The sequence below is a fragment of the Rhagoletis pomonella genome, unplaced genomic scaffold (assembly GCF_013731165.1).
Source record: "Rhagoletis pomonella isolate Grant_MI unplaced genomic scaffold, Rhpom_1.0 Rhpom_scaffold_00012, whole genome shotgun sequence".
In the NCBI taxonomy this organism is placed as follows: Eukaryota; Metazoa; Arthropoda; class Insecta; order Diptera; family Tephritidae; genus Rhagoletis; species Rhagoletis pomonella.
The window spans coordinates 10,697,781-10,715,179 of NW_023458566.1; the positions used below are offsets into that span (position 1 = coordinate 10,697,781).

Consider the following 17,399-nt stretch of genomic DNA (forward strand, 5'->3'; position numbering starts at 1 on the left):
TCTTCCTCTATCTTCATCTATACTTTTATCGGTATCCTCATCCGCATCTTTTTCTTTATATTTATCTTTGTTTTTATTTTTATGTTTATCATATTCTTCATATACATATTCCCCTTCACCTTTGCACTTATACATATAAGTAAAGTGTTTAAATTTACCTTGGTCTTCATGTTTGCCTTTATCTTTACTCAACTTTGTTTTTGTGTTTATTTTTACCTTGGCCTTTATCCTTTTCTTTATCTATGTACGTCCTCACCTTTACTTTTATTCTTGGATTGGACTTTTTCTAAATGTTGTTTCACTTCGAAAAGTCTTCGCGTATTATGCATACATGTTTTCATATATGTATGTACATATATAATATGTATGTACATATGTATGTATTGACATACATAGATTACTAAAAATAGAAACAGATCCACATTAACTGCAATCAACATATGTACGTATTAGACTCCTGCGCAATTCCATTTAAACGGCCCAACAAGACATCCGATCGCCGCGCAAATACTTTCCATCCCCTACTTTCATCGTTCGGGTCAATTGTGAGTAAGCATAAACCAGTTTCAGCAAGCGTACGTAAACTACCGATCAATAGCAAGACGCGTAGAGTATTTACTTTGCCTTCCACAACTACTGCGAGTAAAAGGTATTTGACAGTAGAGTACTCTACTGGTAGTACTTGAGTATTTTCGAAGAAAACATACATTTGTGGCAAGAATGATAGAAGAATTTTCTGGATCGCTAAGGACAGGAATGTAGTGGAGCGATGAAGAGGGCGACGAGCAAAACGTACTTTCAACTAAAATGCTGATATACATACCTAAGTACATATGTACGTATGTGCATAGATACGTATGTGCATAGTACGTATGTGCATAGATACATATATATGTAAGTGTCCGCATATATTTTTTCTCGTCACTAGTTCTGTCGCTTCACTGCAGCAAAACCAAGTTGTGGGGAAAACCCTGACGATATGCGTACAATTGAAACCATGGGTTTGAAGATAGCGCAAATTGATGTGAAAGTTTCAATTTCATATTAAATATATTTATGTATGCATGTACATATGTACATACATATGTAGAAATGTAGTTTAGATTTAAAACAATCGGATAAAGTTTTTCTTTCGCCATTCATATACCTCTAATTTTAGTATTTATTAAAAAAACTCAATGAAATTCAAAAACTCTATCTTGCATTTGGTTTTACTCAATACCAATTTGAGCTGTCGCAGTGTTATCAAAAAAAAAAAGTTATCAATAGGTAGGTTCAGAAGGCGCAGCAGTTGAGCGCAACCGTTGCTAAACAAAAATCAGTGATCGTTATGCGTCTTTTGAACGACTTCATACATTAGCTGTCAAATTCAACTCTCAAAGGTACACACCAACATGTTGTCTCAAATGATCAGAAAAATATTACGATCATCTATTCAATTGATCAGAAGTACGCAACAACGCGTTCAGAAGGTGCAATCGCACCAGTAACTGAGCTGTTTCGCCTTCTGAACGTGCCAAATGAAAATTCGTTTCTCTTGAAATCAAGTTATATGGCTGCGTATGTATGTACATATGTATGTACATATTCCGAAATTTTTTTTATTTGTAAAGGCTCTCAAGAAAAACTAAAAATTCATATAAAATTACGCACAATAAATGGAAAATAAATTTTCTTCTATAAAAAATTTCTTAAATCAGTATGCAGCTCTTAAGAAAAAAATGCTCGTACATCTCGTCGCTACCATGTCCAACTATCGAATGTGAAAATCGGCACTTTTCAAAATTTTGATTTGCCACTAATAATTTTATTTCGTATAGCAGCATTGCTTAAGTTATTGTATTTGACAACTTATTTGTTGGTTAATGACTGCAAATAGTTTTATAGAAAATTAGAGACGAGAAATAATACTTTCATAAAAATTTAAGTACATACATAGATTTAAAAAGCTGCTTGAATACAAAAGTGTTATGAAAATGTCACATTAAACAACTGTCTAAATCTACGTTATTTTTTATAAATACGGCCGTAAACATTTCCTTACATCGTCGACTTCCATATTCTATTTTTACTCTTTCAATTTCACTGACCAGCGCTGCAAACGATATCAACTAGTAGGCTAACAACCAGAATTTAAATTTAATACGCAAGTACTTACCGTACTACAAGTATACAGAGAGTAGATTTGCTACTCCCTTTTGGCAGCAGCAAATATCTCTCGTACGCGATGAGGGAAAGTAGAGTACGTACTTTGGTGGAGTAATAGCAAGTACGTCAAGTATTTACTCTCTCAACGCCAAGTAGTGTATGTATGCGGAAAAAAAGTAACAATGTGTTGGGAGTAGAGTACAATGCAAGGAGTACTTATTGAATGAAATGCGGCAAATACAATTGCGCTGGACTCTAGTACGTATGTATGTATTTACATATGTACACACGCTGCGATTAGGTTATAAATAGCGCGCCTCTGTTTATCAAAAGCCGCATTACATACGCATACATACTTTTTGTCTCCTTCCCACACTTCCAACATATGCACGTGTTTGCAAAATGATGACGAGGTGATTTTGTATGGAAAATCATTTATGCCCATATATTTGAATAAAATAAACATATATAGAAGATATCAACCAATACTTCCCATATACCAAACGAAAGGAAAACTCTTGAATTTTTGATTAAAGAAAACAAAAACAAAATCATTCGAGCGGTTTTCGAGCATTTTGGTAATGAAAAAAATTTGCAAATTTTTTCAACAATTTTTTGCCTTAAAATGCTCAATATTTGTTAAATTTATATAAAATTTGTACCCGATAATATTTCTACTGCTCCAAAGAACCTATATCCCGAAAACGAAAGTTATATATGCCAACAATAAGTTGCTAGAGCACTTTAAAGGCTCAAAATTGACCCCAAAATAAGGCAATGTTTACCGTTGTTTTTACGACAGAAACCGAATTGGTTATTTACAAAAATGAATCTGTCGACAGGTTTGGAATTTTATCTTTGAAACGCCACACTTTTCTTTGAAATCGCTTTATTAGTTATCGTGCAATAAGCGTTTTTGTGAAGCTCTAAAAATTACAACTACAACATTTGAACATAGCCCCCATACCTTAAGGTAAGACGTATTCTACGTCAAAATCGAATGTGGCAACTACTAAAGTAAGACTTAAAAGAACAGCAGGACTTACATAGTACGTACATATGGACATAAATACTGAAATGAAAAGCGCAAACCGCAATGCTGGTGTGCATTGTTGGTATTTGGTTTTCAAATGAATAAGTATGTATTAATATAAATATATGTATGTCTATATATGTCTGTATGTTTGTTGGTCCCCTTGAGTACAGCTTTGTATTTGGAAACAAAACGCCTGTGGCTTCTGTGTTGTCTGTGGATTGTTATCGTACTTTTTGTAGCTTTATATGTATTGACATACATGCAGCTTTATTCCTGTACTTCTCTATTTTTTATTTTTTGTGTGTGTTTCGCCCTACATTTTATTCCACGAACTTTACGTGTTCAACTTATTTTATATCTGCTTAAATCACAAAAATACCAGATCCAACCGCATTGTAAATAATGTGACAGCAGTAAATCGTTTTTTCCTCAATATCCTCTGGGAATTCTCTCGTTTAATGTGAGTATTTGTACAAGCGGTTTTTTTTTAATTTTTTTCCATATAAAGCGGAACTTTTTTTCACGTGTGTTTAATATAGTTCAGAGGAGAAAGAAAAAGATTAAAGGTATGCACGAGAGCAGCGCCAAAAAAAACAAAATAAATGTTACCTTCAAACAATTGGCTAATAATTAAGAGGTATAAGGTATAAGTTCTAAAGAATATACCAGATCTGCACTTAAAATAGTGATTATTCTATTCTAGTTAGAGTTTGGTGGGGAGTATCCCAAAAAAGCTCTACTTCCCTGAGATTTTCGGAAAATATCGAGACGGTTAGAAAAAGTTGAATACATACATACTAGGAGAAGTCGGGTTAAGTTTTCCCGTAAGGCTCTGATTTTGCATAAATTTTTAATTCCAAAAATTTAAATAATTCCATAAGTGTACGTACACACAAGAAGCGATACCAAGCCGATCGAAGCCGCTTCGAGCTTTTAAATTAACGTATCTATATCATACTGCAATCAATCATTTTAAGAAGCTTTTTCGAGATGAAAATAAAGCATTTTTTGATTTAAAATTTTCTCGAAATAATTAACTGAGAATGAATTTTTTCGAGAAAGAAATTTAATCAAAGTGAACAAATATTTTTGCTGCGATTCCATGCAATAAGCAACGCTGCACTTCATGCATTGTAAACACCATCAGCTTCGCCTTGCCGAAGCCTTTCAGAGCTTATGGAAGCTTTCAAATAATTAAAACTTGATAGAAGTGTTTACACAGCAAGCTTTTCAGAAGCGTTTTGGAGCTAAAAGAATAAAAGAAATAATTAAATAAAAATATATAGTTCAATAAATCTATTGAAGTCAATCTAGCTATGAGGTTGTTCGGCGCGGCTTAGCCTTCACTTTTTGCACAAAAATTATCTTTATCAATGGAGGTCGAGGCGCGATGGTCAAAAAGTTTAAGATCATGTATAGTTACGGTGACCATCCGTCCTGTATTATACGGGACAGTCCTATTTTTTGACCCATTGTCCTGGTAATTTATTTATTTTATACGGGACGCCAAATGTTCTGTATTCCTTTTAATATCCTGTATTTGTCCCGTATTCGGTATTACGTATTTTGACGCCTTTACAGCTCATTAAAATGGCATGCCTATGTACCAGTTTTAAGTGATGTTGGTATATGATCGTAATTTTCTCCATAAACAGCTATTATTTTCTAATCTGAATGCCTGTGATTAGAATCGAGGAATACATACAGTGACCAAAATATAAATCAGAACCCCACTTTTTAGCAAGGTTTGGCCATTTTTCTTTAGTTTATTTAATGTTTATTATTTTTTTATGAAAGTAAAGCTCTTTGTCTACTAAAAACCATATAAATCCAAGTTTCCGACTTTGTGCAAAAAACTGTAAAAATTAATTCTGCAATGTTTCACCAAAATTTCAAACTTTTTAATTAGAATCTTTAGAAAAAAGATTTGGTTAGCAGTTTTGTAGCTCATTAAATTGGAGTATAATAAAGTGCAAGTGGAAAGAGATGCTCATTTGCTTCCCTTTTAAAAAAATTGTTGAACATAGATGCTTAATTTGTATGAAAAACTGCGTTACACCGTCAACAAAAGAATTACCAAAAAAAGTCTTAGAGATATCAATTTACACTTTATAATACTAAAATTTAACGAATTTTTAAACAAATTTCGCGGGCTGAAAATCCCGAGAAAAATATCCCACAAATTTGAGATGTTACTATAAGGATGCTGTTTCAGGGTTTATAAATCTAGGATCTTGGACTTTAAGATCTGTAAGTTTTTGTTGAATAAATTCACAAAATTAAATTTTGTCCCGTATTCGGCTCCCATAAATATGGTCACCGTATGTATAGTGTATAGAAGCTAAACCAATATCAAGTAAGACACTCTTCAAGGAGAGCTTTGGACATAATTAATACTATCCCGACTAAAATTATTGGTAAAATACGACACAAGTCTAACTTTTTTACCATAATGTCGGACTACAGCAACTTAGGAAAAAGTACGTAGTTCATTGCGCGCCTTATGCCATAGATGAGTTGCCTTCAGTTTGGTATCCTAAAAGCGCAATAATTCGCAAACTCGCCTAATTTGAGAACTACAACAGGTTGCATTTTTTCCTCTACGTCCACATCGTCTTCATTGCGCGCTTGGTATGTTGGGATACGCTAGCACGAAATTGCTCGTCGTATTGTAGGTTGCTGTGATTACCGCTGCATATATCCGCTTCACAGAAAAACTCATACCCCTCATCTCTACGAAAGGAGCACTATACTTACTATTACCCGACCATTTACCCCCATCCCCCTTTAGTTCGATTTGTTGCGCAAGTTTGGAGGCTTTTGGAAGCTTTGTCTCGTAAATGGGCGCTACTTTCACCCTACATGTTACAGTGCGCGTGAAGAGATCATCTACCTGAATACATAAAATATTTTCCATGTGATATTTTACACTTTAGAAAGCTAATCTACGAATTAGTTTGAGTGTAGATCGCTTACCGTGCAACAATCGCCGCCGGTATTTTGCTACCCTCTTGGTCGCACACTGGAAGCGCCCTCAGAAAGTATCTGTTTTCCTTTTTGAGTCGACTGGGCATATAGTAACTACTACTTATACGCTTAGGATCGTTCAACCATATTTCTTTATCAAAAATTTCGACTTGCCAAAAAAAAATGTATGCTTCATATTTGTGATTCACCAGCAGTTAGCAAATTAATTTCCGTTAAAGGTCTCTCCTTTTATTTTGTTTCCTATCAAGCTTTTATTGCTAGTCACATTCACATTATGCGTAGCTGATGAACCGCTGCACAGTGGCTCAAAACTGGAATTTAGTCAATTTGATTAATATTTATTTTTTTTTAATGAAAGCTAATAAAATTTGCAAGAGACCAGTTGAGCCCGATTTTTGAATTTTTGTTGATTTGTATTAAATTTTTTAGTGCAAAGTGCAGAAAAAGTAGCAATTTTGAAGAAAATCGATTCTCCTGTTCCAGTTAATAAATGTTTTATAATAAAAAAACGAGTTGAGAAAGTTTGTAGGGTGCTCCGGAATGGAAAAAAATTCACAAAAAATTTTGAATGATTTATACAAAATTTTCACCAAAATTAAAAAAAAAATGAGCTTCTATGGAAATTTTAGTATAATAAAGTGCAATTTGAAAGTGGCTAAGAGGTCGCGTTGATTTAAAAAAAATGTTCGCTAACATTTCGAGGACATCTGCATGCTAAATGGCAAATAAAATCTTTTGTTATATTATCAAAAAACAACGCGGACTCTTAGCCACTTGAAACTTGCACTTCATTTACTAAAATTCAATGATCTGCATGCCCAAAATTTTTATAAAAACCAAAAACAAAAAAGAAATAATTTTGGTGGAATTTTCTTTTATAAAATTTCAAATTATTATTTATTTTTTTTTTACTTTTGGGAGAACCCTACAATTGTTAACTGGAGGAAGAGAATCGAGTTTCTTCAAAATTGCTGCAAACAAAAATTCGAAAATTATGCTCAACTGATCTGTTGCAACTTTTATTAGCTTTCATTAAAAAAAAATAATAATCAAATTGAGTGAAAAATGAAAGCTCCAGCATGATAAAAACATAGCAAGGTAGAACCGTTTTCTCAATTTGTCGGCCATGATTTTTTTTTGAAGTTTGCCAACATTTTAAAATCATATAAAAGTGAAAATAAAAAATTGAAATTGTTCGAAATTGTTGTTGCTTGAGATTGAAAATGAAAATGTGTGTGTGAGTTTGTGAGTAAATTTAAAAATTAAATTGTTTGGAAACGTCAAGAATTTTAAAAGTGACTCTCAGCGGTCGTAAATAAATAAAATAAATATTTGTATCATGAGCTCCAGTAAATTGTGAACACAAAATGCCAATTTTGTACCAGTGTGCGCTGGCACACAAACACATAGTGTATACTTACAATACACCATGCGGGCCACCAGTGAAAGTTGCTTAAATCACTCCAAAATCCCCAAAGACCAACTCATTTAAGTGTAAACAACGGAAATTAGTTCTAAAATTTACTGCAAAGCATTAAGAACTAACTTCAAACAGCTTTTTGGCAACCAGCATTGTCTTAATCGCTTTGACATGTGAAAGGCGATAAGCCCTTAAGGTACACTCACATACTATTTAGTACAAACACCTATCACATAACTTTCCTGTAATGAATGTGTGCAGGTGTGCGCTGTAGTTTTATTATGATTTCATTAAATGGCAGAACGTGTCATCGAAAACTTAACATCCGTTTTGGTGTGGCCGGAGCGCTTTTTCTATGCATACAAACATATGGGTGCATATAATAGTATGCCTGAGTGAAAATATGTTTGCGTGACGGATGTTGATAATACATCTGCTTAATGAGCTGTCATTGTGCCCTTCCGCAATTTAATGACATTTTTTAGTACGTGTTTTGACAACTATAAACTTAACTTTATCGCACTTTATCGCAATTTTTAGAATTCAACAGTAAATGATTTGAATTGTACGTGATGAATACCAAGGTGAGATTTTATACTAAATCTGACCCCCATACGCTTTTCGGTTGGTTTGAGTGCTTACTTATCTCCACATAAAGATGTCAATTCTTATTTTATCCCTTTTGACTTCAATGCAATATAAAAAGGAGGATAAAATATGTAGTTACTAGAGGGTGTTTTGATTCGGAGGACATCACACACGTAGAAGTCGACATCAACAGATGAAAATTCCCCAATTATTTGGTTTATATAGCACTCGTAGTACTGTGACTGTATAAGGCATTTCAGCTTTCAATTAAACGCTATAAAGGCCTAGGAAAAATAAACCGTCTCATGGATCAAAGAAACATTAGGCTATTCAGCGAACCTATACACATCAGTACCGACTATGTTTTGTATGCCCTCATACAATTTGGATAAGGAATACAAAGCTGTCATACCAACATCACAGGAATTATATAGCAGACCTCTCACCATTTGCATTATAATATAAACTTGTAAACGAATGACTCAAAACTTACAGGTAGAGTCGGAGAAGGAGTTTTCTCACCTGAGCTGAAGCTGGATGCATATTTTTGTATTCTTCTCCAAGGTTTATCAATAGCCAAGTCTTGCACATCATTCGGAAAAAGGACACGAGAGGTATGTACACCAATGGCAACATGTAGTAAATAGAATACTCGAATAGCCCTCCAAGGCTACCTGGCCATTTTTTAACGAGTACCCACTCGTTTGGACAACTGTCTAATTTATCTGGTACCAAAAAATTGTGTATATTGGCTAAGGTATTCGGAGATCTACTAAGCAGCCATTCTTGCCTTATTTAAATATATAAGTGAAATATTAAACAAAAAAAATTCCGTTTACTACAAAGCAGTCGGATTGTTACTTTTTGTAAGCTACTTATGAAGAGAGCTGTAGTTATGTAATAAAAATAGGTTACGAAAAAATAATATCGTGCTTAAGCCCTTTTCAAAAAAATAAAATCATTCAAACCTCAATACCTGTTGCGCAAGCTAGACAATTTAATCTGCAAATACTTTAGGAATATAAAATACTGACACTTTGTGTTTTAGATTTTGGAATTCAGGTAGATATATTGATTTGCCCAACCAATCATCGTCAACTGAAATGCAAAAGGCCGACCGACATCTTCTCCTGTAAAGAAAAAATTTTGTTAGTTTTGGCCTTTTGCATTTCAGGTGACGATATGTATGACCTAAATTGCATACTAATATGTACAGTATCGGTCATATCTATAGCACGCCATTTCGAAGTGATATTGTGTGCAACTTATGTTTATTTATTTATTTTTGAGAATTTTCAATTAAAATTCAGTTCTTTTTCTAACAAACCCCATATAAACCAAAGATTAACAACTTGTAGAAAACTTCAAAAAAGTGCAACAAATTTTCACCTAAGTTTCAAACTTTTTTCTCGGAAGTGCTGGAATTTTTTCGAGTACACAGTTTTTTAGCCCAATCAATTTTAGTCTGATAATGTGCAAGTTTTAAGTGACTGAAAGTTACCGTTGATTTTTTAGAATTCTTTTCGCCAAAGCTGTTGCGGTTTTCATTCATATACAAATAAATTGAGTTTATTCATTATATGGAAGCCAATGCGACAAAAAAAAATTTGAAAAAATTAACGGTAATTCGTAGACACTTGAAATTTGCACGTTATCAGACTAAAATTGCAGTGGCTAAAAAACTGTGTACTCGAAAAAATTCTAACACTGCCGAGAAAAAAGTTTGAAACTTAGGTGAAAATTTGTTGCACTTTTTTGAAGTTTTCTACAAATTGTTAAACTTAGGTTTATATGGGGTTAGTTAGAGAAAGAACTGTATTTTAATTGAAAATTCTTAAAAATAAATAAATAAACATAAGTGGCACACAATATCACTTTGAAATGGCGTGCTATAGATATGACCGATACTGTATGTCTACATACATATGTATATCCAAATGCAATTATTTGCCTTAAAATATTTTTTTATCATAATTTTTTTTTTCATTGCTTTATGAAAATGGAACCCTATTTTTGGGGGCAGCGAATTCGCTACAACGCCATTATTTACACTGGCAACTAGTTTGTTTGCAGAATGCTTTAAAGTCATTAAGTAGGCCGAGCACCAAATTTTTTTAAGACTAATGAGTTTTTAATTACGCTGGCAAGGTGAGCAAAAATTGGCGACACATATTATGTATGTATTGTGAATGAACTATTTTTTGTAATCAAATCGAATTTGATAAAAAAACGTACAACCGTTTAATGACTTAAAAATTTAATGCCTGTTCAGCATTTTTCAGTTAACCTAGCCGCAGTTAATGAAAATAATGAAACTAAATATTTATTGCCTTTAAAAATTGATTTTTTGGTTCAAATTTGATACATACAAATTGTCAAGTTAAAATATGTGTAAATTCCACCAAAAAAATTAAATACTTAAAAAAAGTGATTATAACTAAGAGCTAAACAATTGACCAATATTTTATACCCAAACCTTGAGAACTTTAAAAGTAGTATACAAATGCAGATTAGATTCAGCATCCAATCATCAGTTTATAAGATAGTTCAGCATATATTATTATACATACACATTTATTATAAGTTTCATAGAGTTTTGAAAATTCATCACCTACATATGTAAGTATGTATTATCCGCATAAGCATATAAACAATAAGCTATGCAGTTGGAATACATACATCCGTAATTAATTGCATTATTCACAAGTAAATTAATTATCTCTACTTGAGTTGAAAAGTGCGGCTCTTCTAAAGAAAAAAAAAAACGCCACAAAGCCGCACCGCATCGTCGAACAATACTCCTTTTATTAGCAACATTCATCAAAACGGGGAAAAAGTATTAGTTTCTTTTAACGATTCCCGCAAAATAAAACGCAAGCCATTGAAACCTAAACTACTCCAATACTGTGGCAGCTGCGATGCCGCAAAAACCGAGAACAGAAGTTTGCTTATTTTCTTCATACAACCCGACAACCCAGCGAACAAAAGGCATCAAAAATAAATAAAAAGAAATGCACAAACTCTAAATTTGCAGCTTAAACTTTTATACGTATGTATTTGCATTCATTGGTGGCCGCTATGTTGTAATGGGTAGAAGTGCGAGCTACCATTCCGCAGGGCCTGGTTTAAATCCGGTTTCCGAAAAACCCCAAAAAACGAAAAAATTAAAAAAAAATCCCATAGCGATCGCCATGAAGAACAGCTTCTCATAAAAAATACAATCGCCTTTCGGAGTGGGCATAAAACTTTAGGTTAGGTTACTCCAAACTAAAAATGAATTCCTATATTATTTCTAAATGTAGATGACTAATACATCCAGGAACAGTATATGCGAACCTTAGAAAAATGGACTATGGGCTCGTGTAGAGGGTAAAAAGCTAGTACAACCAGCCACTCTCAGCATTATAGATTAAAATGACAATGATCTTGATAAATATTTTCAAAATAGGCATGACTGCGTAAGGTGTAAGAAAAAGCCAAATTTTTTAAAAGAAATCGACCTAGTTTTCACTTCGAAACTATCCTCTTAATTTTCAACAGAGTCATCACTTTCTTCTTAACTTGGTTTCCAACGGCTTATACACAAATACATTCAAGTATGTAATGACAAACACATACAGCTGCACGCGTAACTGCAACTTTCTTGCGCTCACCGCTAACGCCACCGTCAACCAAAGACGACTAGTTGCCGCTGATTCTGCTACTACTCTACCACTGCTGCTCTTTCAGCTGCAACCATCATAGGGTTTCAATAAATTGCACTGATTATTTCCGTTTTCCCATTTGGCTGGCGTTGCTACTAAGAAGAACTTTGCTGCGGCTCGCTCTATTTATTGCAAATCTTTTTACAAGCCGCCAGCAGCTGTGCGGTATACTTACAAACATGTACACATACATACATACATACATATGTAGAGTAACTACTTCATTATTTTGTACTTGGCAGTTTCGTATTTCGCTTCGCGGAGTTAATTTTTTATACCGCCACACTGAGCGCACTTGATAAAGTAATTTCCGTAGCAAGGATACTGCTTTTTCATCCTTTCACTCTTGACTGCCTTTCACTTAATATATTTTGTAAATGTCTCTGAAGAAAACCCCGAGCACTCTCACACTCAAACATACATATGTATTTAGTACACTCAGGGAGGCGTAAAAAATTGCACTATATTTAGTTGGTAAAATTATTACTCTATAGTGTGCAAATGCAAAATCGTTGTGGGCAAATAGGAATTTTGATATCAGTTAAGTATTACCTTTCTACTTATTTTATTTTTTTGGGAATACATATGAGGGAAACTTGCGGGGTGAATGTGTGATATTACGCAAGAGACCGATATAATTTATTGCGATGTGGTGACGTTATTCTAAGTCGAAAATAGTAATTTTACTTTATACCAGTAAAGTAGCGCTTACTCTGCCGTTTCCCGCTACAAAGCGTTTTTAGGGTACAATTTTGAAATCTTAATTACGGATTTATCCTTCTTTGTTATCGCAGAATGGTTCGTCTGAAAATTTTACCGCGCCCTAGCTAGTAGTAAACGAATTAGCAAGACTAAACCTCTTGAACCAATTGCTATCTCAATGAAAAAAAGAAGATCAAAGAGATAAACCTCCGCTATCTCTTCGAGGCTCCTAAAGGCTTAAGTCCCTCATACACTGTAGGGCAATCGTCTTGTTTGATTCATAAGTCAGTTGTATTGGTTGTGGTGTATCTATTAATTCTGTGTCATTTTAATAAAATAATTTCAGTACCTTGAGCATTTTTTATTAAGCTTATATTACTTATCTGCCTTGCTTACTGGTATACCAGAGTCATACTTGGCCACGCTTTTCATTTTAAATGCCATAAATTTTTTATAATGACTATTTATTGTTTAAGTTTTAAAATGAAAACTTATCGAGACATATTCTATGAGCATAGAAAAAATAATTTTCTACTTTTTAGTCCATTTATAAAAATGTGGTATATTAAAATCGTTCTCGGTTTTCACAAGAACGAAAGTGAGAACAAAACTGTCGAGAAAGTTCTCAACGGGAATTATATAACAACAAACGAAACGTTCTCAAAGAGAGTAAAATGGGAACTAAAATCTAGGGAATTTTCTCTCGAATAACCATTTGGGAACTAAAAGCTCAAGAATTATCTGACAGAGAATGAATCGGGAGTAAATTTTCTCTGGGCTTTTCACGAACATTGGGAGCGAGAACAAAATTTTGCTACTTTATTTTTTATGAATAAGGCCAATAGTGTTTAACCCAGATAACCCTAAAAGTTATTGAGATAGTAAAGCAACAATATTTAACTGAATTTGGGCTTCAAATGTAATAAAAAAGAAATGTGCCTACTTAGTTCAAAACATTTTATTCATAAACCTTGAGTATTTGGCCGTACTATATATAGTACATTAGGGAGATATGCATTGTAATAAAGGAAAATTAATTTTTAGTATGAAATGAAATAAAGCACTTTACATGCACTCCAACGTCACACTTCGAGCATCTGGTCGTGGTCCTTTCGTGGCAAAATCCACATCGAGTTTGTTTATCCTGAGGAATAACGAAATGATCAAGGTGGTCATATCGTAAAACTGTTCCTTGTGAGCTACTTGCGTGTCCTCTTTGATAAGATGGGTTTTTACGATTTTGAAGCAGTAATGTTGTTGCAATTACCCTTCTAAATTTCAGCTGATCCAGGTTTCCACCTTGTTTGCGCTGCAACTGCCATGCATTTTGTATAGCCATGTCAATACAGTGACCCAGCAAACAGTTATACCACTTTTTGCCTCGGATGGAAATTCTATACAGGCTGATATTCTGATCTGAACGATCTACTCCTCCCATGTTGGCATTGTACATGTTTATGAGGTGTGGCTGCTCAACTTGAATATTCTTTTTTTGCTGTCGTGAATAACGTTTTACAGCATGGATCGGTGCTAGTCCAGCAAAATTAGAAATAAGGCAGACCATATTATTGTCATGCCACTTCACTGCTATTATATTTTGATCAGAGATTTTTGCATAGTCATACTTTCCCCTCTTATCTTTTTTCATATGCTTCGAATCTGTTAGAGAAATGTCTTTTAACCGGTTTTCTCTTATTGTTCCTGTTGAATACAGGTTCCATTCAGTTAGTTTTTCGATCAAAGGAATCGAACTGAAAAAATTATCAAAAAAGAGATGGAAGTTCCGGTTTGGCCACTTGGCACGTAAGGCTTGTGCATATTCTAGCACTACTCCACCACCAACACCAAAATCAGCGTAGTCTTTGCTTATGTTTGTTGACGCACCCTGATATGGTTCAAACCAGTTCAAATAGCCCAATCGGGTGGCACCGACCCACAACTTATATCCGTAACGAATAGGTTTTCCATGGATGTACTGTTTACAGCCATGACGGCCATAGTACGGTACCATGGCCTCGTCAACGGAATGCATTTCTTCGACTGGTGAGTTCTCCATGAATTTTTTATTCAGCAGACGAAACAGAGGCCTTACTTTTGCAAACTTGTCATCGATGTTCAAGTGTTGATTGTCGCACACGTGAAAATTTGAAAAAATCAAATCAAATCTGTCCCTCGAAATTGCTTCTGAGACCAAGTCATTGTGGCAGTCTTTTTCGCGTTCCCAGAACATTTTTCTTCTTGGAACCTGTATATATCCGCTTAGAATCAAAACTCCAATGAATGCCAAAATCTCACGCTTTTCAAGGATTGCGTTAACATTTTTTTGTTGCGCGTACTTGTTACTCTCAGACAAAATAAGTTCTATCACTTCATCATCAAAGAACTTTGAAAAAAGTTCCAGCGGATTTTCGGTGTTCACTAAAACTTCAGAATCTTCGAAATCTGTTGCAATAACCGCCAAATCTTCTTTTACCCAATTGTATTTCTTTTGCCTTTTCACATTGCATTTGCGAACATTCTCTTGCTTTTGTAGTAGGCTCAGTGGTAAGTCATCATCCGAGTCTTCTGAAGAAGTACTCTCGTCATTTTTTCTTTCAAATACAACTTCTGCTGGGGCCTGTAGTTGTGAAGCTGGGAGGTTATCCATCTGCATATAATCTTCATCCCCAGAGTCTTCATCTGTCAAATCACCCGTTGCATTATTTGGTGGAAAAATACACACTTCTTCAACTCTAGTTTCATTTGTATCATCTTCCTCTAATATAGCAAGAACTTCGTGAAGAGAAATCCCCCTGTGACATAACGAAAAAATACAATGCATATTTTCCTAATGTACTAAATATAGTACACCTTCATTTGTTTATCCAAAATCCATGAAATTTTACAAAAATAACTTAATTTTTCATGTCACTCCGAAAGTGTCACTATATTTCTTTCACTTACCAATGAAATAAAAATTTTCTTTATAAATACAATATTCTATACTCTCTTACCTTTCAAACCGTATGTTGTAGTTTTGCATTTTCTATTTTTGTCTAACTTTGAAGCACACAAACACAAAATTTTAACTGTAGCTTTTGTTTGAGTTCAATCTCGAATGACTGCCTTACGCGTACTGAGCAGTTGAATACGCTTCGCGCTTTTGCACACATTCAAATGTGAGCATGCTGCTACATGTTCTTGCTGTACTATATTTAGTACATTAGGTACATCTGGGTTAAATAGCTTTAAATGTTTTGAATATTAAAATTATTTAGTCAAAAAAAAAAACTGAAAGATAATCATGCAAATAAAGTCAACGAAAGACTTAAGACACAAACTTTTCTTGCACAGAAAGTGAAAAAATTTTCCATAAATGGACGGTTCGCCTTATAGTAAACCATCTGTAAATTGAAATAATCCAGCTTTGCTCTGGCTTAGAATAACCAGTCATCGTTCTCATCAAAACGATTTCTCGACCCAACACACAGATGCCCCTCTCATTCTTAAAGCTAAGTTCTCAAAATTTTTGTTCTCGTTTTGTTCACTTCCAGAACGTTCCTCAGACTTTAGGCTGACAGTCATTTTTTAATTTTTTATATAACTTGTTTCCAAATCTAACCAAGTCCGGCTTTTAAAATAAGTGGCAACTCTATTCTTAATTATTTTCCAACTGAAACATTCTTAAATAGGCTTCTGCTGCCATTGTGATGCACATTTCAATTAACTGATCATTTAGGTTGAATTTTACTTTTAAACAGATGGCAACCCACCTGCATTTGGTTAAACAAAAAAAACATTTTAAACCATTTAAATTTATACCCATCTTTCAGTTATGCATTTGACTTTCTTAATAATTTGAATCTATTTATTTAACCAGGTGGCAATCCTCTTCAAATATCTGAAAAATATTCCAAATTTTCAAACCAAGGGTTTCTTTACACTCTTTCATTTGACACCCATAATTTAATTTTTTGTAAAACTTGTGTATAATTTAATTAAGTTTGACTTTTAAAATAGGTGGCAACCCTCTTCAAAATATTTTCAAACCAAAACTTTCTTCAACCTCTTTGTCTGACGAATGTATTTTGTTACATATTTCAATTCCTTTAATTGAAGTTGAATTTGACTTTTTAAACAGGTGGCAGCCCTCCACATGTAGTTTAGAAATGAAGCCGTTTCAACCCCATTTTGATTGATGGACATCTTTTAATGATAAATTTAACTTATTAAATAATTTGAACTTTTTTTCAACAGTTGGCAACCCTTTCCAAATACCAAAACCTTATTTTTCAAAAGCATTGCGTTTATAATTTGATTAGTCTAGGAAAATTATTTCCAACATTTTAGTCGATTTATAAAACCGTAAATTTTTTTATTAGATTCCCCTACAAAAATGCAAAGATACTTCGTTACTTAAAGAGATAATCATGACTAACTAAAATAATCTACGTGGGCAATTATCTGATACGTACAAAAAGCATATTCCAGCAAATGTCATAGTTTTTGCCATCTAAAATTTTCCCAAGAAATCTTTGTACATTTCAATACAATATTTTTTTTTTTTCAAAATCTGAAGACACATTTAAGTTGTTCTTATCAAAGTTGCAAGTCAAATTAATGCCAATAGCGATTATAAATACCGCACCTTGTTTTTTTCGAAAAAATTTCCTTTACATTGTCGGATTAATTAAAAACGTATGTTAATTTAAGGAACACATAATTATCAATTACGCATGCGCGCATACATATCTACAACTGAAATCTTTTCATCTTCTGACAGGCTAATGGAGGAAATAAATGGCAATTTTCAGTCATTCGTCTCCATTTTGCG

At 33.7% G+C, this 17,399-nt stretch overlaps 1 protein-coding gene across 1 annotated transcript in view; it reads right to left on the reverse strand.

Moving 5' to 3' along the window:
- Positions 1–15,608, reverse strand: part of LOC118747582 (piggyBac transposable element-derived protein 3-like) — a gene marked incomplete at its 3' end in the record, with an annotated part of 34,710 nt that extends 19,102 nt beyond the window's left edge. The window contains exons 1-2 of the mRNA XM_036481633.1: positions 15,580–15,608; positions 13,854–15,378 (exon numbers count right to left, since the gene is read on the reverse strand). Coding sequence (XP_036337526.1) covers positions 13,854–15,378; positions 15,580–15,608 — 1,554 coding nt within the window. The remainder of the gene's footprint in view (positions 1–13,853; positions 15,379–15,579) is intronic.
- Positions 15,609–17,399: the final 1,791 nt, after the last annotated feature.